A 24652-nucleotide genomic window follows, 5' to 3' on the forward strand; every position below is an offset into this window, starting at 1 on the left:
ATACCGAAGGAAGACCAGAAGAAATTCCTGCGCCAAATTTGAAGACGAAGCTCTCTCAACGTGATCACTTCTCAAAACAGATATTGTCTGTGGACAAATATCCAAGTACTATTTTGCGCCAAACGAAGGCAAAATTACATTGCGACTTTTGCGCTATATTTCGCCTGCGCGACAATTTACTCATGACACCCGACCCAGGCACTTATCCTACGCCCTCCCAAACCTTTAAAATGCTAATTTTGCACAAACCTTGCTGAGTGCTTGAGCTAATTTCTATAATTTCCTGACGGATAGGCATGACAAAGTTGCAAAATTAGAGAAGAAACTCTGAAAGATCGAAACGCGTCAGACTAAAGTAAGTAAAGTTTGCTTTACCCTGATCTAAACCTCTCGTCCTCTGCAAGGATTCAAATGCTCATACGATTTATCTACAGATGCTTGCGGATTTTGAGATCTTTTTGCTCTTATGCGTTAAAAGCATTGAGGCGCGGATTAACAAACTTTTGAACGTGTAGGACTATCACTTCTTGTTGATCACTAAATTGTTAATGAGAATCAAAGTCGACTAATCAGTGTCACTGGCTTAGGTGAATTCTAGGGTCAGAAATGTTATAGTATAAATCAAATTGAGGTAAATAAGTATTAGTGATATAAGGCGATCAATTCATTCGATGAAAAATTCAGCTGCTGAATCACAGTCGCTATGGCTGAGACTATTGTGAGTGATGTGAAAAAATGGTCGAAGCATTAAAGACTAACCCGCTGTTTTAAATTCTTAGCCAATAAAAGGAAAATTTTCTAAGCTCAACTAAAGTTAGACGTCACGGTTGGACCATAACGAAGATCACGATATAGTAAACAATACTTTTGGGGTGTTTGCACTTTTAAACTATGAAAAGGCCCAGAGGAAGTTTCCTATGGACTTACGAATCAGCCTTACTTTCACTTTTCAGAAGTATGATATGAACTGTCTTATCGAAGAATACAACGATTTGAAATACATTTGAATTTGTTTTTGTCTCGGTTCTTTGCGCATGGAGTACTGATTCGCTTTATCTCGCTCGAGAGAGCTTTTCAAAAAGCTTTAAAATGCCACATGGCGATGGAAAAGTGACTCTCCGAAAAAACGATTATCTGTAGCGGGGGAAACTCGCTAAAATCTAGTGCTATACAAGACTTTTCCTCTATATCTAGCTCCTGGAGTTCCGGAAATTATTTTTTATTTTCTCACAGCCTCTCAGGAGTGGAAACATTTTGGAACAAGGACTCTCAAAACTGGAAGCTAATTAAGTTTTCACCGCTCGGAACAAGCATAAATTATTTTGTGAAAAACGCTATTTACTCACGCAATGACAAACACACTTCAACTCCGTCGAGATTTTCTTTGGATATTTGAAAGATTTTCAGTGCGAATGTGAGTGGGAGAGAAAATATAAAAAGGTATCTCAGCCTACTGCGGATTTCGACCAAATTCCTGGATGTAGAAAGGAAAAGAAAGGCGGCCATGTTAGAACTTCCCAAAAAATTGTTTATCAGCTGCAAAATTTACAGGTTGTGGAAGGCTAATTGATAAAGGTTAAGAAATTTGAGATTTGTTAAAAAAACGACGACAAAAAAGTGATTTTAGGAAAGTTAATAGTTCACAATAAGCCCAATTATATATGCCTTTGTCAACCGATCTGTTTAGCAAAGAGTTTCTATGTTGCATTGCATCGGTTCAGTAATGTATCACAGATGACGTCAAACTGTGTTAACAAAACGCGTCACATAATGACCGCGTCCTTACATGATTTTAATGATCAGTGTCTCAGTGATCATTAAAATCATATAAATCTAATATAGGATAGGAAGTGACTTGGGCGCCTACGACTACAGATTTTACTTTGAGGAAATAGGAATATTACTCTAACAACTGACAGGAATTAAGTAAGGGAAATGTGTGTGGAAGTCATACAGTTACAAGAAACCAAGAGAGTATCAACTGAGTTGATATCTCTTGACAAAACAAAATAGGATGTAAAAGCAAAACAAAGGAATTTCCAAAATACAACGAAATTACCTTGCTAGAAAAATAAAAGCATCAAATAGACAACGCTTAAAGGACCACGTGACAGCAAAGGCTAATTAAAGGAGAATGCCATAAAAGGGAGGGGAAGGTGGGCGCTCCACACAGTTCCTGCGAGGGGGTGCAACGGCCAGTTTTCAAAATAGTACCCAATTTCACACCAAGCCATGCCATTTTCCATACCCGTTTAGGCCTCTTTGCGAATCCATTATCCTTACTGCCGCATAATTAAGCTTCGCATTTGTGCGAAAGTCAAGGATTGGTGAAATACACCAAATACTCCCTTTGGGAGGTACTCGACACATACCTATTTAGAAAGTAATTTCCCAACCCCCTCCCCTCGCGGGCAAAGGCTCTCTTGTGTTTAGTCTTTATCTTCTTCGTGGTGTTGTAAGTTTTATTCCTATTTGCGTGTAGTGAACTTTAATTCCATTATTGGATTTGTCTCCTATTTTACAAGTGTGTATCTTTAGTTTTATACAGGAAAAATTTTGAAATAAAATATATAATTTTCCATGACTTTTGTTTTCTGGGGCCCAAGAAGAGCGGATGTTAACAGGCTTTGAATATTCAGTTTTTATTAGTCAATCCTTTTTTTCGAGGTTCATTGCGTGGGAACCGTAAAAGAGTTTTATTTGGATCTTTCTAAATTAACCCGGCTCAGAAGCAAAATTGTCCCGATAAGCCGAACATACTTCCTATATTAAAGAACATGCATGAAAAGGTGGAGTCTCTCAATTTTTTCAAAGAAAGGCTGCCTGATTCGAAATGGCTCTGGTTTTACTCCGCCCATAACTTCAACTCATTGGGAGCAGCTTTCATTCAGAGCAGAGCTTATTAACCCACGAGGTTCTCCCAAGTCCATATTTTCGGGGCATATTTTGTACGTGGTCGCTGCTTTTACTCCTAATTATTAAAGTTGAACGAAAGTAAGGGTCGAATTGGCGACTTTCAATTGTAGCATTCGACGTTAAAATCAAAGTGATTCGACCATGATTGAATTAGTCAATCAAGACTCTGTATCATACAAACCATGTTCGTTAATCAGTTTAGAGTTCATACACAAGTTATACCTCCATGCAAAGAAAGCATAACATCAAATATTGAGAATTAGGGTAGAATGTCAAAATGTTTGTCTGTCAAGGCCCTGTTGCACTTACATGCATGAATATTTTTTTAACGAGAACTGTGACAACTCCAACACTAACGAAAATGACACCCTTTCCACAACAAAAGCACTTGGAACCCCCTACATGACCGAGAACGAGCCCTTGACAGCTTTCTTAATGCTGTTAAACTTGACATAACCAGCTGTAAACCTAAAACTATCCGGGACAATCTCACTCCTACAGAACGACAAGCCATACGCTCGCTTAAGGAACGTAAAACCCACCCACAAAGGTTCTGGGATTGTTGTTATGGACACAACCTGGTACATCGATGAATGCAACAGACAACTTTCTGACACTATATTTTATAAACGCTTGACAAACGACATCACTGCTGATATACAAAAACGTGTTACCTTTTATGTTAACAGGATGCATAACGACCAAATCATCAACGAAACAACAAAACAATACCTCTTACAGACTGACGTAAGACCAGGACGATTTTACATCTTACCCAAAATACACAAACCCGGTAATCCAGGACGCCATATTGTCTCATCCAATAGCCACCCCACTGAACGGATATCCCAGTTTGTTGACAACTACCTCCAACCACTCGTTCACAAACTACCATCTTATATCAAAGACACCAATGACTTCCTCAACAAACTGTTTTACATTGGTAATTTGCCCCCTAACTCTTTACTAGTTACACTTGATGTTTCATCCCTCTACACCAATATCCCACATAACGAAGGTATTAATGCTTGTGACCATTTTCTGTGTACCTCCTCCAATACCCCTATTCCTAACGTCACACTTTGTGACCTCATTCGTATGATTCTTACCATGAACAATTTTACTTTTAATGATGCCCATTACCTCCAAGTTCACGGCACAGCCATGGGTACCAAAATGGCCCCTTCTTTCGCTAACCTTTTTCTGGGTCTTTTCGAAGCTAACGCTTTGAAAAATGCCCCATGTAAACCCCACACTTGGTTTAGATACATCGACGACATCTTTATGGTCTGGGTCGAAGGTTTAAATAACCTAAACATTTTCGTCGATTATCTTAACAATATCCACCCCACCATCAAATTCACCAGCTCACACTCTTCCACTAATGTGGCTTTCCTTGACGTAAGTGTCTCTTTAACCACCGACGGTAATATCTCCACTGACCTCTACACCAAACCCACAGAGAAACATATGTATCTATTGCACTCTTCTTGCCATCCATTACATACCAAAAAAGCCATTCCGTTCAGTCTAGCACTCCGCCTACGACGTATCTGTTCTACAGATAAAGCTTTTGAGACTCGCGCCGCTCAACTTACCTCATACCTTCTCAAACGAGGTTACAGCCATAAATTCGTCACCAAACAAATACAACGCGCCGCTGACATCTCCCGCACACTCACCTTACAAACCAAAGACGTAAAAAAAGCTAACCGTATTCCATTTATAACTACTTTTAATCCGTCGCTTACTCACATCTCCAACATCATCCAAAAACACTGGCATCTACTGCAGTCTTCTAACCGCTGCAAAAAAGCTTTTCCTCAGCTGCCAGTTGTCGCCTTCAGACGCTCCCCCAACCTTCGCGACACATTAGTTACAGCCAAACTCCCCTCTAATTCTACCATTTCCCATCCTCAACTCCCCCCGACTCTTTCCGTTGTGGTAGAAACTGCGCTACTTGCCCCTACATCTCTGACGGTCTTACTAACTATACCTTTTTTCTACCGGCGAAACACGTCCCATTAAATCTCACTTGACCTGTGACACTAAAAACCTTATCTACTTAATTCAGTGTAACCGCTGTAACTTACAATACATAGGAGAAACTAAACGACGTTTAAAAGACCGTTTAGTAAACACCGCCGTACCATTGATAAACCTAACTCAAAATCTAAACCTACTACAGTGGTAGAACACTTCATTTCCTCTCCTAACCACTCTGCTCACGACATGGAGCTAATCGCCATCGAAAAAGTGTTTTCCAAGAGAGACTCGATACGCAAGGCCAGGGAAGCTTTTTTAATTTCAAGAGGCAACACTATTTATCCAGATGGCCTTAACGCTCGCGAAGAAATATATTAGTTTCTAGTTATTTATCCAATTTACCTTACTTCGTTTCTATTTTTGCTCACTATTTCTATTTTTATTGTTATCTCATTGTCAATCAAATTAGTTTTACATATTTCCGCTCTTACATCATACAGCTATCTATGAGGCATCACCCCAATTCTCTGTTAATTCCCACTGCACCTGAAGAAGGCTGGTTTGGCCAGCCGAAATATAGTGCTCCGTCTTAAAATTTACTTATCTACGTTGTATCGGTCTTGCCTCTATATTTATATTACTAAAGACTATGTTTGGTATGAAGCTGTCAATTGAATGTAGTCATATGACAAAGAGATCATCACATAAAGGGTTCCGAATATGTTGTGCTATTTCAAAGCCTGTCTCAACCAAATAGAAGAGCTTATATTCCATCCTAGACTCGGATGACTTCTTCATACAACCAAATTGTACTCTGGGCGGATAAATATAACTCGATTAAAGACCGGAAAAGACACGCTTTGCACGATCTCTACTGATGAATGGTGCAGTGCAGTAAAATCGATCCGGCTGGCTTGTGGTCATTTGCACTTTAGTTTGTTTTAGAATAAATTTGTGGACCTTCTGAATGCATTAATTCAAAAATAGATGGACGTGATCACGTTAACTTTTCAACGCGTTTTATCTGTTTAGATATCTACTACCACCGCTGTTCAGAAGATCCATTTACGCACGGGCTCATACTTGGGAGCAGTGGTTGGCATGATATCTGAAGACTGGGAAAACATTGGAAAAAATCTGGGGTAGTCTCCCTCGCAGCCGTTTTTTTTTGGATGTCACGGAACGCTCCCCCAAAAGAACGGCTGCTGACAACCGAACTACATTCCTTTCTCATCGTCCTTGCGGTTTGGTCGCGGTCTATTGAACAGACCAATCACGTACCAGAAAATCTGAATGACGTAAGGTTTCACGCGAAAATGTGGATGTGGCAGATGATCTAGCTATCATGTCGAGAGAAACACTGAAGAAATTTGTCGATGAGAGCTCGAAATGTTTTACATGTTCATAGTTGTGCCCTGGTAAAGATAGAGTATATATTTTTGGGAAAACTTCTCACAATTTGGTTGAAATTATAGAATCTACGCTTAACATAGACATCAACTGCTACGTCAACGACGCGAACGCTAGATTGTTTGAGCGGTTGTTAAAGTTTCAGCGAGCAACTGAGAAAGTAGAAGAAGCTAAAACCTGAACTGAAACTCTTTATTCGCACTATTTCAAGAGGTTACTACAGATTATAAAAGTCAAAATATATAAAAAACAGTAAATTACATCAATAATCAAAAGGAAATACAAGACGCCTTTCAATCTAGGCCAAGGGCTAAACGCTTGCTTCGACCTACAGATGGAGATCAGGAGGAAAAAAGCGCGTGCTTGCCGTCAACAAACCGGGCGAAGCTTCGAGAACACTGCAATTTAGGTCGGCTAACGTCTCCTACACTAATTGTACTTCTTCATTTGCCAGTCCGCTGCTAGCCGGAGCGAACCCGATTAGTTATGCAGTAAATGGCTTGAACCCGGGGGTAACATGTGAAGGTGTAGTCTGATCGTCCAGGTGAGTGTAGTCCTGAGAAGGACTGTTGTCGGTGGTAGTGACTGACGTTTCGACAACCTGTGCGGAAGTCATCATCAGAGTCAAGTTGATGACTTCCGCACAGGTTGTCGAAACGTCAGTCACTACCACCGACAACAGTCCTTCTCAGGACTACACTCACCCGGACGATCAGACTACACCTTCACACCGATTAGTTATGTTCGTGGCTTCTTATCACCGGTACAGGAAATCGGCCCGAATTATCGAGTGTTTCCGCACGTTGGTACAACGCAACAACAATAATTTGACCACTTTCATCGGTAACATGGTCAAACACGAGTGGGACTGCTTGATGTATTAACGATTTCCCGGATCCTGTAGGCAACTTAACAAAAACATCTTCTTTCTCGACTAAAACTTTTTCAATTGCAAGCTTCTTGTGAGCATTAAGCTCGAAAATTTTGAACTTTGACGACGCTTTGCCAAAAGCTCCTTCAAGCACCGCCATTTGTCTTGTGTTTTCCACATGAGGATCGTGATAGAAAACGATATCTTATTGGACGAGTCTCAAAAGGTGAGTCTGGCGCGAAAAGGTTCCTGAAAATAGAAACCGAGCTGTGATTGGCCAATTTGGAGAAAGGAATGTGGTTCGGTTGTCAGCAGCTGTTCTTTTGGGGGAGCGTTGCGTGACATCCAAAAAAAACGGCTGCGAGGGAGACTAAATCTGGGGCGACTGCACTTTGCTGGCGAAGCGACGAGTGAAGAGTGGCATGGCTTACCTTACGGGGCCGCGGGAGGGGGGGGGGGGAGAGAGAAAGGGAGCATGATTGCGGAAAAAACCTTCCCAAGGGAGCCCATCGATTATGAAATTTTATGCTTGGTTGAAGATTGCAACGAATAACTTGAAACCACCTCAGTTGATGATAGAACTAAATTAGACAGCTGTGCATAGTTTCATTCCCAGACCTCCCAATCACGCAAGTAAGAAACGTGTGTGGATCTGAGCACTAAATTAAGTAAATTTATCAAGAATATAATCCATTTAACTTCATTATTTTCTCAATGCAAGAATTGAAGGAAAAAATTATTTCAGTTTTTTTTATGTATTTATTTTTTTTTTTTTGGCGGTTTCCTTCAGTTACCGGGCTCTTTCTCAAGAGAGGATGGCATTTTGTTGGCAATATGCTATTCGCTGATTTCTCCGTGTCGTGACCAAGGACTTATCATCTGTGTCGCAGTTCCTAGACTACTTGCATGTTGATGTATTGTTTGACGTGTTGTATCTTTTAAGTTTTTTCGATCGAGATATTCGAAAGAAAATTAATACCTATGATGCACGATCCTCGCAGTAGAGAGCGCTATCAGGCCTATACGGGATTCGAACCACTGACCTCTGCGATACTAGTGCATCATACGTATCTAATACCGCAGTTCAAATATATGAACTTCATATATTCATTGTATCTGATTTGGTACAATGAAATATATGAAGTTCATATATTTTGTACTGCGGTATTAGATACGTATGATGCACGATCCTCGCAGTAGATAGCGCTATTTAAGCAATAGCGAAAATCAGACCTGAAAAAAAAAAAAATTATATTAAAAAAAATAATTAAATAAATAAATAAAAAAAAAATTAAAAAAAAACAAAAATTTTTTTTTTTTTAGGTCTGATTTTCGCTATTGCTTAAATAGCGCTATCTACTGCGAGGATCGTGCATCATATGTATCTGATTTATCATCACGGGTTTATTACGAATCAACTTAACGGCCTGCTCCTAGTTGGCTTGTTAGCTCAATTGGTAGAGCGCTGCACTAGTATCGCAGAGGTCAGTGGTTCAAATCCCGTAGAGGCCTCATTTTTTTTCAGGTCTGATTTTCGCTATTGCATAAATAGCGCTCTCTACTGCGAGGATCGTGCATCATACGTATCTAATACCGCAGTTCAAATATATGAACCAAAATTAATACCATTAACAATTTTGTTTTTTTGCTGCATGTGGAGTATTGTTTGGGAAATTTCTATACAGTTATGCATACGGTACGGCGTCATGTGGGAATGTTTTTGAATAAACCTTTTAAGTCAATCCATGTTAGCATCCTGGTGTTATTGTTATATATTTTAATTACACTACTGACGCAAACTGTTTATTCACTTTATCTTAATTCTATTGTAAACAACCCGAACAGCTGAAAAGTTGAAATGATATCAGCTCTACAATTGACTGAATTAGTTAAAACAGGTTGAAAGAGGAAAATCCTCACATTCGTTATGTTCATGAGTTAATTCTTCGCATCAAATGCTAAAAGACTCGAGCAAGCTCATCAATTATTCAGCCAGCAAAAACTTTTTATAGTGCGTGGAAAAGTTTTGTGAAACGCGAGACTGACAAGAGTTCGTACGTGACATGAAGAACTCGTCTTGTGATATATTGGTGTTGCAGTTCTTCCCCTCAACAACTGAAGCTGAACATCTTCGTTCAACGTACATCGCTAACTGCGCGTTCAATATTTTTCTGTGCTACACCGCAGTCATGATGAACATTGCAACAATCTATGCGATAAAAAAGACGTCATGTTTACCAAAGACTCTGGAAACTCTTCTTATAAGTCTCGCCGCCTCAGATATTGGTGTGGGTTTACTGAGCCAACCTTTCTACACCTGGCTTCTTTTCCAGGGACTATCCAAAACGATCCCCGGCTGTGGCACGTACATGGTTTTCGATGCGATCATCGGCCTGTTCACGATAATGTCTTTTCTGGGTGTGCTGGCTGTAAGTGCAGACAGATTTCTGGCGATCCATCTTCATCTCAGATACCAGGAGCTTGTGACTCACAAACGTGTTCTTACGTCGGTGATTTCTCTATGGTTAGCGAGTATGGTCGTCTCTGTAGCAGCACTATGGCTTTCGCCCGATGTCAAGTACCTAATTGTGTGTGCAGGAGGGCTCGTTGGTTTTCTTCTAACAACGATTGCTTACAGTAAGATTTACATAACTGTGCGTCGACTTAAAAATGATATCGAGGGTGGCGAAGTGCAGCAAGAAGCATATAATCGAGAAGGGATCAATTTTGCGAGCGTCCTTAAGACTACAGTGGGTACATTTTACGTATATCTCGTATTCTGGGCGTGTTATGCGCCTTTCTTCATCTCCACGTTTTCTATGAAAATCTACGGCCGTACCATCCCCTTGAAGGGATTTTTTGTCTGGTCAATAACCCTTGCATATGTCAACTCGACTTTGAATCCTGTAATTTACTGCTGGAAGATGAGGCACATTCGAAACGCCATTATAGATACGCTGCGAGGAATTTGTTTGGTCAGCAATAAAGCAGCATCACTCCAATCGTCGCGAGCCATACGAACCGAAAGTGTGGTACACAATACGCTTGCTGACACGATGGCACATTGCCATGAATCTTTGTAACAACCTACATAAGAATGGATAAAAACCATGAATGTGGAGCTTGCTGTGTACGTGCTCCTGGGCAGGCCAAGGAGGAAGTTCACCTGCGCCTAACAGTCAGACAATATATTTCTGACCCTTCGTAAAATGGCGTTTTACGTGATGTACAGACGAATTAGTTGTTAACCAATATCTCGAACAAATTCATTGAGAACACTAATTGCTTGATAATGGACGGAAAGGACTAAAAGTAAAGAACTCCGATAAACAAGATATCTACCGGTAGCTTTTATATATTCTTAAGGGGATAGTTACCCTGACAAGAGACTTCCTAATTTGCGCCCTATGAGTGGTCAACGTTTATTACACTGGAGGCTTTTTACACGCAAAATTCTCGTTTTTCCCTTTTATAAGTCATTGCATAGCTTTTTCTTTTTTTTAAAAGGGTGAATATTCTCAAAAAATTTTCGGTTTTGATGTTTCTCTTTCTCTAAATCTTCCTGTGTTGTGGTTTCTAATAAACCACACGCTTTCCTTCAGCCTCGCTTTCTAAAAAAGGCCGTTACTGGAAATTCGTGAACCACAACTAAAATATTTTCGTTTTTCTTTCGACGAACCAGCGACGTTTTATGTCTTGCGGCTCGGGACGACCTACACTTGGGCTGGAATCACTATCTTCGATTTGACGAAATATATAATATTTGCAAGTAGAGTATTCACTCGAGTTCTACAGACAGAGCAGAATACAAAGATTTGCAAGTAGAGTAAGATTCAGTCGAGTTCTGCAGACAGAGTAGAATACAAATATTTGCAAGTAGAGTATTCAGTCAAGTTCTGCAGACAGAGCAGAATACAAAGATTTGCAAGTAGAGCATTCAGTCGAGCTCTGCAGACAGAGCAGAGCTTAACTCATACATGATATCTCGAGTAAGTCGGAATACAAAGGATAAACTGATTTCAGCTAAAATTTTTCTCATGCAGGATGTCTCCTTTGACCAAAGATACTAAATTGTAAATTATGGCCACACTTCCTTAAAGGATTTTTTTCCTCGGTAACATAATTTGCGTATTGAGGACAAGCCGTCGGAGCGAAAGACGAAGGGCTAACGCTCGAAACGTCAGCTTTTGTAATCATTACGGTGGCCAATTTACCATTTCAACTTTGTTGATATATCCAAAAAATTCCTTCATTTTGATGCAAGTTTATACGGCTTGTGAACTGATGGTACTCTAGGGAATTGTATGGAATTCATGTTGAGGAACACATCGATTTGTATCGTAACCATGCGTTTATATTAACAACCATACATGTTAATAAAAATTAACACTACTCAAAAGACGAGAGAATGGGAAATCAGAGTACGAAGATTTTACACAAAATTGTATTCCAACAAGATCTGTCAAAAAAGACCCGCGCATATTGTCATTACGACAAGGACATATTACTTAAATCTGTCAAAATAATTCTTGGTTTTTTATGTAACGCCACAACCATCCAAAATTTAAAGAAGTGGCAAGGACTAAAATATTTTTAACCCATAGATACATAATTATTCAATATAATCTTTTGTTAGGTTTTCAGCTTGGTTAAGTTTACCGTTTTGAATACAGAGCCATTTCTAATTTCTTGAATTTATATGACTCGTGAAGTCGCTACAAACATAGCAACCCAAACAAGATCTAAACAGTTGTCACTTTGTCTAAAAAATAAAGTTATTTATGTTCTGATGTAACATTTCGTTCCTCCTGAGCACAAACATCTGAAACTTTGTTTAGTTCAACATCGGTAACTACGCTCTTTTGTGGCAAAATCAGAGGTGGCAAATATCAGGGCTTTCCTCTGTACTCGTGTACGTGGCAACCTCGTTCCCAGGGCCTTTTTCTTTAGTTGGGGTAAGGGAAAAGGCCCTGGGAAAGAGGTTGCCACGTGGGTGGGAAGGAAGAGGGGTGGGAGGGAAGTGGGAGGGGTAAATAAGGGCTTTTCCTGTGAAACTAAACTGATGTGCTGGTGCGAGAGAAGGCGAGTCGAGGGGAAAGAGGCCTAGAGGAGTGAGAAATGCTCGGGTGAAACTGGTTCCCCCCCCTGACAATCAAGAACAGCGCTTGTCGCTTCCTCTGCCCTTGGCTTAGCTTTTGTCACGCTCTCACTTTGAAAAAGGCGAGGGAAAAGCGGGCCTGAGAACAGTTGCAGTTATCAGGGAATTAGCTCCTAATTTCGCAAACGCCATTTTTCGTGTGCCCTATCAAGCTTTTTCACTCGATTCCACTGACTGAGTCCCTTGGAACACAAGTTTCTAGGCCCCTCAATTTTGTATGTCTCGCGTGGTAGAGACTGCCGCGGGGTGCCGTTGGATAGATAAATCTGTCAAATTCGTCAGTCAAACTGGTGTGACGGAAGACTGTTCATGCTGCTGAGATCACAAGGGTAAGCACAGGCGAAAAGCAACCGAGCGAAAAACGAACGAGAAAGGCTTCGCGTAGGTTCTCGGACTTCCCAACTTCAAAATTTTCCTTCGGTATTTGCGCCCCAGGTTTTTAGAACACCCGATCGGGTTATGCAGGAGGCATGGCACCTAAGCTACCTTTCACCATCGATTTGTCGTTTGTTTACGAGATGCGGTGAATGTGTTATAGTACAGTCTAGTGGCACGTTGTTTGAAGTTTGTTAGTGTCTTTTCTTCTTATCTTGACGACATGATATCGAAAGAGTATAGGATCTGCATGCCGATGACAGTGGAAGAGGTATGTTTTACTTCACCGTTGTAATTTTGAACGTGCTGAAATGTCGATCGTGTGTAACCGAAAGGCACACGCGAGACGTAGACGTCAGTACGATACTAGGTTGATCGAGTATATCTTCTTGATCAAGTCCAGATTTGTATTTTTTAACCGAGATTTCCAGCAGTACTCTAAATACCTACCATTATGAATCTTATATTAATATAAATTCGAACTCTGACAGCATGATTTTCTCAACCTGAACGCCTTACATTGTTACGTTTGAAGATCACATCAGTAAATTCGCCGCGCAATAATTTGGGTTCACCGCAAAGAAGTGCGCAGAGAGATCGATAGTATAGCTATTTTGGTTCCTTTTTGTTTGAGAGTTTACTGTCTGCTTTACAGTCGCTAGATCTTCTCTCGAAGCTATTAAGGTTTCGATTAGAAACGGACGGAACTACTGTACCGATAAAAGTTGATGTGTTGCGTGCGCGAGGCGGGAATGAAACAAGTCCAGAAATGGTATAAGCATTTGATGATTGTTACTGATAAATGAACTTTAGAGTTTCCCATACAGCTTAATTAAAATTGAAATGGATCCGTTGTACTATCTTTTGTGTCGAACTAAAAGCGATATTTGTGCTTATAACAGCCGAAGGGTATGGTGCTATTCGAATGAACAAGAAATATGCATGACCGATCTTTTATTCCATCTTCATTTTTGTCCTACTTGAACTTCTTAGAAAGCGACAAGGTTGATTCCGATCTGTGAATTAATGTGTTAATATCCTTTTCGAACTTTTAAGATATTGGATTAAAAACGTGAGGAATGTTTTAATTTTTAACCCTAATTTGCAAGTTCTTTTATGGCGTAAATGTATTTGATGAAAGCCTCTCCTTATCTCAAGTTTCACGTAATTTAATTTTGTTGATAAGTAATTTCCAGGATGAAAATATTATCATTTTCCGAGCAATAATATCATTTTCGATCGTTCAATTTAACACGAAATATGTTGTTTGCAACTTCGTTTCCACACCGCTTGACATCTTTTATTGAATTTTATGAAATGTTTCCAAATTATTTTAGAGGACAAAACTATGTTATAATTTTATCAATTTAGTTTTTTTCTTAAAAATAAAAGGTGTTGCTTCTCTTTTAATTTACATCAACTTTCTTTCATGTTAGTCTTGGGTAGTGATTGTGTTTGATAAAGGTCTGGTATTATTTCATATATTTCTTTTTTACTTAAAAACAATACCTTTACAAGCTGGGTTTTTTTTCGTCAACACCCATTAATCACAGCAATGGAAGACTGTAACAATGAAATCTTATCAGCTAATTGTTGAGTGAAAAGAATTTCTTCACAACCATAGGCTGGTAGTTGTATCAGTTCAAATATACATGTATTGTCTATTGGTTGTTTTCCTTTTATTTTAATAACTTACAACAAAACAACTGGAACTAAAAACAAAGGAAAAAGTTTATATTCTTATAATATTTAATTCATCCTGTATATTAGAGTTTGCTTTATTTTGATTAGGATTACTGAAGTTTGTAAACAAATCAAACAAGAGATGACAAATAATCTATTAATCCCCTCAATGTTAAATGTTAAGATGAGTTTTCAATTTAATGGCTTCTAACTTCCTTTTATTTCTTTCAGAAATCATGGAAGAATAGCAAAAAAGGTCAAAACAGTTCTAACGGTACTGTAATTGCAAAATTTACTGAAAAATATACTTATTCATTCTCCAGATGTTAGGGACCTAACATTATTTACAGGGAGGAGGGGGGGGGGCTGGTGGAAATGAGAAATAAAGTTCTCAAAAACTTGAAGTCCCCCCTTTATTGGGGACTCACTTTTTATTGGGCCCCCCCCCCCCCCTATACCAAGACATTTTATGTAAACCAAAATGAAATGTGATGAAGAATACCACCCTACCTTTTTTAAAAGTGATGCATAAGGAGATGAAAGTGACAGAGGGGAAAGCTGTGAATCTGAGGATAAAATCCTTAAAGGACTTTCAATTGTCAACCATTTGTTTAGATTGAGATTGGGTCTTTTGTTTATCAGTCTCCAATTAAAACATAAAAAGTCAATTTTGCTGGTATTGATATTGCAGAATTTTATTTGGTCCCCCCTTTTTACGTGCACACAAATTTTTGGTTCCCCCCCTTCATTTCCATCAGCCTCCCCTTCCCTGTAAATAATGTTACAGGTCCCTTATATTCATCTTGGCTGAAGTGGAAATTGTTTGCTTTTTGTAAATAACTTGCTTCAGATGTGCCACAATAGGGCTTGATTATTAATGTGATATTATTCAGAATTCCTATTCCTTTGGGTTTCAGATTCCCTTTTGCCTTGTCTGATGCTCTAATATAATTTACCAAAATATCATTAAATATTCAGCATTGTTATTCAAATAATGTCTTTGGGTGGGATAGTTTTAGAATTTTTTCTTCTTGCTATGGGGATGAAATGGTTGTACCAAATGGAGCACTGATTGGAAGCATGATTAGTAAGTAAAAAAAAAAATACTGAAAAAAAAAGAGAAAACAAAAAACTGAACATAGCATGCCTATGTGGTTAAGGCTCTCTGTAGCTTTACCCTGTCACTTCCAAGATGTCATTAATTAGTAATTCTCCTTACCGTCTGCCATACATTTCTAATGATGTTAGTTTGGAGAATTTGGTATTGGATCAACTGACAATCCCCTGATTTTCTGTTTTCCTTTTTCTCATTACTTGTCTACTTGATATTATATTGATATTGTAAGGAGAAATTTTGTCTTGCTCACTCATGGTAATTGAAGGGTTAAATAATTGATCTGCTTCCTGGTGTACCTGTGATCAAGTCTTCCTACTTCTTCTTATTGATTGCAAACAACTTCACTTCTCACCAGTTTGGATTTATGTCAATTTAAGCTGTATTTGATAGTCAGTATTTTTGAATCTTTACTAGTAGAGCACTGGAGTGGTGGTACATGTAAATAAATTAACACTTAAAAACTGTACCAATCACATTGCTTTGAGATACACCAAAAAAATCAGATTGCTCAGAGATGCACCAAATTGTGCTGATCAGATTACTAACACCAAAACACAACACTCTATATGTGAACATATTATTTTTTTGAAAAAAAAAAACTCAAAAAGCAAATATATATTTAGATGTTTACTTATTTATTGATCAAACCCAGTATCAAATAGGTCAGTTGTTCATGATAAGTAAACACAGCCATGAACAGAGTGAGCAAGGTGAAGGAGTCCATGTTGTGAGAAACGAGCCATGCGAGGACCCAAAGTATGGAAAGGGACAATTCACAGAAAAGAGGGTTTATTTGTCCAGGTACAGTTTGTGGTAGACTTAATGAACTTGCTGTGTGTATTTGTGGATTTGTGTACCTGTATATGGAGGATGGGTAAAAAGGTAAAGCTTGCTCACGAGCCAGGTGGCTCATCAGGCTGGCGCTTAACTCCAGTTTCTGTTGCATGAAGGGATTAGGAGTATCTAGGCGTCCCCCCCTGGATGGAATGCTAGTCCATCGCAGGGTTACCCCCAGCATTAAATTCGCTGGTACCCATTTTATTCTCCTGGGTGAAGAGAGGCACTGTGAGAGTAAAGTGTCTTGCCCAAGAATGCAACACAATGTCGAACCTGGACCACTCAATCTAGAGTCAAGCGCACTAACCATTCAGAGTCAAGCACACTAACCATGAGGCCACTGCACCTCCCGCAGTATATGGAGGATGAGGTGTGTTATATTAGAGTTCTGTAATAATGAGATTTGCCCTTGTGAAGTTACCTCTCATTGAAAAGTCATTGAAGGGCTGAGAATTGGGTGTAAATTTTGCACCAGTTTATGGAGATCATTCTTAGTAGGTACTATGTAGTTACTTATGATTCTTCTGAGGGAGACTTGAGAAAAAAGAAAAATCATCTTGGTATCGTAAACCTCCAAGTAATGTGACAAGCAAGCTGCTGGGCAGAGTGGTAGTCTGCAAAGAACTCACTCTAAGAATCTTAACCTGGGTGTGAAAAAGTTGTCAAAAATGGAGGCTGCCTGTGGAATTGTGCCCATTGAAGAGCTTGCTCACAGCCTGCCTGATAACCTGTTTTAATTTCATTAACAATCCCTGTTTAAATTTGTCTAAAAGATGAAAGGAATGGGGTTCAGCACCAGGATGGGAGGGTTATTGTAGAGTGTTGTTGGGCAAAACAACTTACTCACAATTCTTGGGAATACTAGGGACCTTAAGCAGTCAGGACCGCAATGCCAAGGAAGACTTCGATTAAAAAATAAATTTCTACTCTTAGTCAGAATTTCAAAAATGGCTGCATGAGCTTACTGTCTCATACGGCGCTACAGCTGAACTTCAGCATGACGTATAGAAGTAGCGTTGAGTTCCAAATGGAAATTAAATTAATTTGCTGTCGTGGTTTCGGTTTGCAGACAACGCAAATTTTGACGATTTCACATTGTTGTTTTGCATAGGATGGCTAAGAATTGTACAAAGTTTCAAAACGCACATGCTGAGCTATTGTTGTGCCAATTAGATCTCTTGTTTTTCCACGTCCTCGTTGCCATTGCAGTCATGGCTGCTTAAGGTCCCTAATGTCTTAAAACAGAATTCAGATGTAAGGGGTTGTGAGGAGGGGAGGTTTATTGTTTCTTTTTCTTTTTTTCCAGTTGTCTTCCTGGATGGATGCGGTCCTATATTCCAAAAATATTCTATGTAGAAGAAAAGGCTTGGAATTATTATCCTTTCACTATTACAGGTCAGTGGAGATTCTGAAAGTTTTTCTAAAATGTATTTAGTCTAGTTAATACCTTTACTTGCTCAGTTGTTTACTTGTTAGTGACACAAAATTTAACATGCATCAAACATTAATGTTACAAGTCAAGAATAAATGAAATGATTTCTGGCTTAAGAAGCAGGTGATCTTTTAAACAAATTATTTTGGTCAGTACCGTACTAAATTTATAGAGGACAGTATGGAGAATATATATGCATATTGATTTCAAGATATAAATGTTAATGACAGGAGTATTTTACCCAATGCACGCCTCCATTTATGTCTCAAGTTTTTTTTTTTTTTTTCAATGAAGAAAGAGATAGCTAAGGGTAATAGTTGTTTCCATGTTTAACTTCATATTTTAATTGATAATTTCTTTTTTCTTATCACTCTCCTTCACTCTTACAGTTTGAACATTACCAGTTGGCTTGAAACCAACAGAATGCTGACCTGTACTATAAATTTAAGCTTTAAGTTTTCTCTACATTTCAAGAGTGCAAGCACAGGCAATCATAAGTCTCCATTCTTCATCACTAAATTACAGACTGTGCATACTGTTTAGGGCCACTCTAAAGTACAAACAAATAAGATGGTTCTGGGCTGTTTCTAAAGACAGATTTGTCTGAAATTCAGAGACAAAGAGATCTTGTTATGCAGATTACAATCCAGAGATAAAAAATGGGGTCAACAAACTTTAAGTTTCAGCTACAGACCTATAAAGCAGTGTTGCCACGGTAACCTGAGAGTTTGTTAGAGAAATGTTCACAACTTTTCATGAAATAAAAGGGGGTAAGTTTCTAATGTAACTGTGGTGCTGCGTCTGTGGGGGAGTATAACAAGGTAGTAATTTTGGTTTAATCAACTGAGTTGATAATGCCACTGTAAAGAGTTTCAAAGCTAAAAAAGGCTGGAACTCTTTACGGTGGTCAATTTACTCTATCAACCGAGTTGATAAAACCAAAATTACCTCGTCATTAAATAGGTGGGCATCTTTGGTCCTTTAAAGACCAGTTTAAAGTTATCAGACAAAACAGAGTGGAAGCTACAATGCATCAAGGAATTGATCACTGACAGTTACAAATTGTATCTCATTGCAGTGCTCCTTTCTTCCAGGATTTGCAATTAGGATTAAAACAAAATATTTCAATGATAATGGAAGTATAGACAATGTAAGTATATTCTGAAGTAAGACTTTCTTTTATTTTAGTTATTTTAAATTTTAAGTAATGAATAAATGCAAAGATTAATTTTTTAAACTGATGAGATGAAATACCCTGTCACACTGATGATGTTTAAGTTTTCACATCTCACCAAGTTTTTTGTATCTCATTTAAACTGATTTTGATGTACTGGTCAAACAGACTTACCAAATTAAAGTGCATGTGAAATAATTGTAATATTGTATTTTCACTTGAAATGTAAACAGCTATTTGCAATTAGTGCACGACATTTTTTTTCCCTTTAAATGACCAGCTGTACTTTTTTTTTTTGCAGTGTTTTGAATGAAGTGAGGAAACACTTGAAACTAGGGAAGTTATTGCAATTGATATAGCTTATGATGAATTACCAGAAAAACATTATGTTCCTGAAGAGGTAAGTCATACGCTTAGTGATAAAAGTTAAACCTAAAACAAAACGAGTGCACAAAGCTCTAGAGAATAGATTGAGTAGAGTTTGAGAGATTTAATCCCTTTGCCTTTGTTTTGACGTTATACTGAATATTAAATTAAAATTAAACTTAGCCTAGTCGTGAGCATTAATTTTGCAGCATGAAATATTGGCCTCACTACAGACAAAGATGGTAACCATGAAGATCTCAAGGAATGCCTTACAACTATGACTACAATGGTGATAGATAAAAGATTTTGGAGATTTTGATCAACTTCCTCCGTTGATAGTGTTGTCAGTAATAAAATCTGGAATGTTTTCCATGTTAATTTAGGACTGTAGGTATTTCAAATCAAAGAAAACTGGTAGAGGGCCTTCAAGTTAGTATATTCAGCATTTTCCTTCAACATCACAAATCTTTTTTATTCTTCAAAGTTTGAGGTGTAAGGATCAACTGTATAATTTACATTGATGTTTAGCATCTCTAGTTGTATAAATATTTATTACACGACTCGGGCAGTCAGAGGGCCAATAACTAAAATCAACCAATCAAAATGCTCTATTGCCGGTCAATATTCTCTCAGTATTGGAGCGGGCACTGTCCCGAATGGTCCCGAATGATACCGCACTTGTGTCCCTTTGAACTTCAGTCGTATAATAAATCTCCTATTAACCAAGCTTGCTCGGGACCGTACTGGAAGAATATCGGCCCTCGGTCTTTTTTGTACAGACTGAGCGCAGCGAGGTCCGTACTGTCAAGACCTCGGACCAATATTCTCCCAGTACGGCCCTCGCCTTTGGTTAATGAGATATATAACTCACATCTTTCTCTTGAACTGTACATTCTTTACAGTAATAAGCATCAGAGACACCAGGTCCGCCACATATTACACAGCGACCTTGATATGAACCATAGTTGCATTCATCACATATTCGCACCAGTGTGCAGGGACGCACATAGGAGTCACAAATGACGCATTTACCATCACCTGTGAAACACTCAAAAACAGTGCATGAATATTGTTAGCAATCAATCCCAATGAAAACGACAAAAGGGGAAACAAACCAAAAGCCTGACTAAACCAAAAGCTAGAGGGTGAACTAATCTGCTATACAAGTGATTTTTTGTAATTATAGAGATCTGAGCTAACAAATAAAAAAAATCCGTCTCAAAACTAACTCTCAAAATTCCGCTTTGGGAGTTTTCATTTCCTCACTCGTTATGGAATAGGTTATCTCTTTCCTTTTCGTTAGCATCGACTCCCTCGCATAAAACTAAAGAATGCACGTGTTTCAGTATAAGTTTGACATTCTTTCATCGAAGTTAAGGAAATCTGCGCTCGAGTTTCAACATACTTACATTTTCTTTCAAAGAAAAGCAAAAGAAAATCTGTAAACTCTCGAAAATAGAACTGATCATGAGGCTAACGTTATTTGTCTCTAAATAGAAGGAAAATGTGAACTTTCTCTCGAACGTCAGTTACTGAAAAAAAGTTAAACGAGTCTTGCACTTACATTTTTCGCACAGCCGACCTATAGCTGAGAAATAAGCAAAAGTGGAATATAATCAGTAATCTTTATGAGAAACATTAGTTAAAAATTGCAAACAAACTTACCTACGCCAGGCTGTTTTCTGCACATAATGAGATCTGGATGATGCTTCGCCATCTTGGATCATGAAACTCCCATCATTCGTTGCAGAGCAAGAACGTTAATCAGACGTTCTCGTGTCAAGTCCCCGTCGGTTATTTAGACGTCCAAGTCATTTTGGGGGCATTTTGGGTCGATTTCTGATAACAAAATCCGATTTTGCCCGATGACGACAACAACATCGGAGACGATTCCAGAAAATGTATCAGTATGTCTGATGGGGGAAGGGGGTCCACACCTCTAAGACCCAACCTCTGGATTCGCATTGTTTGAAAAAGTGTTTTCCAAGAGAGACGCGATACGCAAGGTTAGGGAAGCTTTTTTAATTTCAAGAGGCAACACTATTTATCCAGATGACCTTAACGCTCGCGAAGAAATGTATTAGTTGCTAGTTATTTATCCAATTTACCTTACTTCATTTCTATTTTTGCTCACTATTTCTATTTTTATTATCTCATTGTCTAACAAATTAGTTTTACATATTTCCGCTGTTACATCATACAGCTATCTGTGAAGCATCACCCCAATTCTCTGTTAATTCCCACTGTACCTGAAGAAGGCTGGTTTGGCCAGCCGAAATATAGTGCTCCGTCTTAAAATTTACTTATCTACGTTGTATCGGTGTTGCCTCTATATTTATATTTCATATTCGTTATTTTGGGCCGATCAGATCATCGCTGATCCAACGCACAAGAGTAGGAGTATCGTCCACGGTTGCCTGCTGAACATTTCAAAGCTATTTAAATCGCCTATCGCTCATTGGACAACTGAACGCAAAGACGTTGAAAGTTGCCCTATTTGAAAAATAAGGACTTTGCTCAGTGTATGGTTTGCTTTGGGAAGGTTACGACAAGTACGGATACCTGATCGAAAACGAACGCATTAATTTTCGGATTTTTCTCCTCTCAAGGACTGAGGTCAGTCGGTGTAAACGTTTGTTTAGACGAGGCCTTATGAGCAACATCAACACAAGTTCAGTAACTTTATCAATAAATTGGTTTATAATTTGACAATCAAACCGAAACGTTCCATGGCTGTAGATTTCATAGTGACTGTTGTAAAGGAGACTAATTAACTTTGTGCTGAAAATTAGTTTACCGCTCGGTAGGGAGTGAAATATGGCCTGGCTACATCTTTAGATTTCACGCAAACTACGCAAAACTCGGCCGCTTGTGCAATAGAGGTGCAGCCCAAACTTAAGGTAGTCGTGAATTTGCAGCTGAACGAAAGGAGCACATTTTTGCATTTTTCGCCCACTAAGCCAAGATTGCATCGCAATCCACGTATATGTGCAGCACAAAGCTTTAACTGACCGAGACAGGTCGATATAATAACAAAACTGATCGAAAATGGAAGCATTTTTGCATATTTACCTCTTAAAGCAAAGCTCACTATTGCAGTGAGCTTTGAGCTAACCGCCTCCCGGTTAGCTCAATGGATAGAGCGCTGGACTGTTGTGCGAGAGGTCGAGGGTACGAGTCCCGGCCGGACCAACACTCAGGGTCTTAAAATAATTGAGAAGCATTTGCTGCCTTTCTATAACATCAAGAAATGGTTAGATATTCTAGTCTTCTCGGATAGGGACGAATAAATGGAGGTCCCGTCTCCTGCAGGGTTGGGGTAGGAGACGTTAATTTCCCACACACGAGATTACTGTGTGATGGATGTCCTCCCCTGGGTGGGATGGGTGGGTTTACAGAGGGCTATGTGTTAGAAAACTCTTTACTGGGTTAATCATGTATTTACCCTCTTGAAATAAAGAACATTGTATTGTATTGTATTGCAGTAAAGGTGTTGCCTAAAGATTCAAATTCGAGTACAGTTGACATGATTAGTGAAAGAGGTCAAGAACTGAACTACAACGATGCTACCGAGCAATATCAACAAACACAATATAAACTGAAGCCCATCTATAGATTTACAACTGAGGATTGGAGTGGTTAATAACTGAGATGGGAGTAATGACAAGGTTGCGCAACTTGATACCAACCACTGCTAAGCTGCAGCTGTGTAAGGCTGCAGTCTTGCCCTATTTAACTTACTGCAGTACTGTATGGAACTTTTGTAGGGGAAGTGATGCAAGAAAAGTGGAGCATGTCCAGGAGAGGGGTCTTAGGGCAGTTTTCCGTGACTGGAACGTTAGCTATAGGCAGTTGTTAGAATGGGCTAAATTGCCCACTAGTGAACCGTGGATTGCAAGATATAGCGACCATCATGTAGAAAGTAAAATTTAAGCTAGCACCAAGCTATATACAAGATTTATTTTCAGCAAATCACACAGTGTATAACTTAAGAGTTAAAGAATTTACTATTCCAATATTTAACTCTATTAATTATGGCAGGCATTCCCTTAGGTATTTAGGACCTGTGCCATGGGCTAAGCTACTTTCCCGTATTAGGACGTTGAATTCACTAGCGGGTTTTAAGAGGGCAGTTAGAGGAATGGATTTGGAAATGTTAATGGACGATGGTGGCTGTGTGGGCTGCTTTGTTTGCAGTGCATGATTCTTAGTTATATCTTAGTTAGGCTCAGACTATTCCTCCCCCCCCCCCCCCCAAGTCTTAAGGTCCCCTAGCCTAATTCTGCTGACCACAAATTTTATGCTATTTATTCGTATATTTTATGCTATTTAATCGTATATTAATACTTAGTTATTTATTATTTTATTTAAATTATCTTGTTGTGTCCTAACTTAGTGGTTTTATTACTGCTATTTTATAATTGACACATGAATAAAGTTCATCATCATCATCATGCAACCAAGCCTAAAATCGTATTTACTGATGTTTTTTCATGCGACAAGAATACATCATATTGCGTACGCCGAGATTTACTTAGAAAAGCTTTGTCTTCAAGGACCTAGGCTATCTTAAACTTTATAGAAAATTTATCTTTGCATCCAAACTCCTTGAACCTGTTTTAAAATGATCAGTTTGATATCCACATTTGAATTTTTCCAGAAATCTTATTTAATCACCTCAGTTGAAATACACTGTTATTAATCCCAAGTGTTAAGCTTCCTAATATTTCTGAAATACTGCTTAATGCTTTTCTCAAACAATGGAAGGATTGATATTGGTTAATGCTTTTTCTCAAACAGCCGAAGGATTAAGTAGAAACTTTATTAAAAATTTGGTTTGAAAAATGCTTCCAGAAATGTGAAAATCATCAAAAAGAAGCAAAAACACCTTAGCTATGCTTTAGTAAGAAAATGACGAGGAAAAAAGAATTATTTTTAACTGTAGCGGAAGTACTCCTGCAATCATTACACTTTCGTGCAATGATATGTTGTCACTTAGTATATGGCTGTGTCTCACAAGGACTGGGAACTACCGAATTCACGAATTTGATTGGCTGAAATCAATATTGAAAGCCGTCTAGATTTTCCCATCTAGACCGGCATCTAGACCGGTCTAGAAAAAAAAGGTACAAAGAATATAAAAAATTGCCATATAATAAACATCTTATTAACAGCTAGGTCAGTCTGTATGGGAGAATCTTGACCTCGGTCGCTGGTACAGACCTCACTGCGTTCGATCTGTACTGGCGACCTCGGTCAAGATTCTCCTATACAGACCTCCGGCTCGGTTAATAAGAACTAAAAATGAGCGCACTCTGAAATCTGGG

At 38.7% G+C, this 24652-nt stretch overlaps 4 protein-coding genes and 1 pseudogene across 7 annotated transcripts in view; 4 read left to right on the plus strand and 1 right to left on the minus strand.

The window, feature by feature from the left end:
• Positions 1-24652, plus strand: part of LOC148721706 (uncharacterized) — a 44600-nt pseudogene that overhangs the window by 13980 nt on the left and 5968 nt on the right. The window lies entirely within an intron of this gene.
• LOC111340140 (uncharacterized) overlaps positions 59-24652 on the plus strand; it is a 39472-nt gene continuing 14878 nt past the window's right edge. The window contains exon 1 of the mRNA XM_088736834.1: positions 59-355. The gene's annotated coding sequence lies outside the window, so the exon portion shown is untranslated. The remainder of the gene's footprint in view (positions 356-24652) is intronic.
• On the plus strand, positions 8935-11582 carry LOC148721707 (adenosine receptor A3-like). The gene has a single exon (XM_088736847.1). It carries the CDS (start codon positions 9247-9249, stop codon positions 10264-10266), a length of 1020 nt encoding a protein of 339 aa, XP_088592973.1. The 5' UTR covers positions 8935-9246; the 3' UTR covers positions 10267-11582.
• On the plus strand, positions 12789-23788 carry LOC111340141 (cytoplasmic phosphatidylinositol transfer protein 1-like). 3 transcript variants are annotated; one of them, XM_088736875.1, is made up of 6 exons: positions 12789-12987; positions 16169-16317; positions 17660-17748; positions 18880-18935; positions 19261-19359; positions 19709-23788. In XM_088736875.1, the coding sequence occupies exons 1-5, from the start codon at positions 12940-12942 to the stop codon at positions 19270-19272; spliced, it is 354 nt and encodes a 117-aa protein (XP_088593001.1). In that variant the 5' UTR covers positions 12789-12939; the 3' UTR covers positions 19273-19359; positions 19709-23788. The 3 variants fall into 3 exon arrangements, with proteins under 3 accessions (XP_088593001.1, XP_088593003.1, XP_088593002.1); XM_088736877.1 differs by having other exon boundaries at positions 12791-12987; positions 18864-18935; XM_088736876.1 differs by having other exon boundaries at positions 12791-12987; positions 22811-23788.
• Positions 20171-21044, minus strand: LOC111340139 (PHD finger-like domain-containing protein 5A). Its single transcript, XM_022946927.2, has 3 exons — positions 20991-21044; positions 20890-20913; positions 20171-20363 (listed from the first exon to the last, which is right to left on the minus strand). The coding sequence occupies exons 1-3, from the start codon at positions 21040-21042 to the stop codon at positions 20176-20178; spliced, it is 264 nt and encodes an 87-aa protein (XP_022802662.1). The 5' UTR covers positions 21043-21044; the 3' UTR covers positions 20171-20175.

The sequence above is a fragment of the Stylophora pistillata genome, chromosome 10 (assembly GCF_964205215.1).
Source record: "Stylophora pistillata chromosome 10, jaStyPist1.2, whole genome shotgun sequence".
Lineage (NCBI taxonomy): Eukaryota > Metazoa > Cnidaria > Anthozoa > Scleractinia > Pocilloporidae > Stylophora > Stylophora pistillata.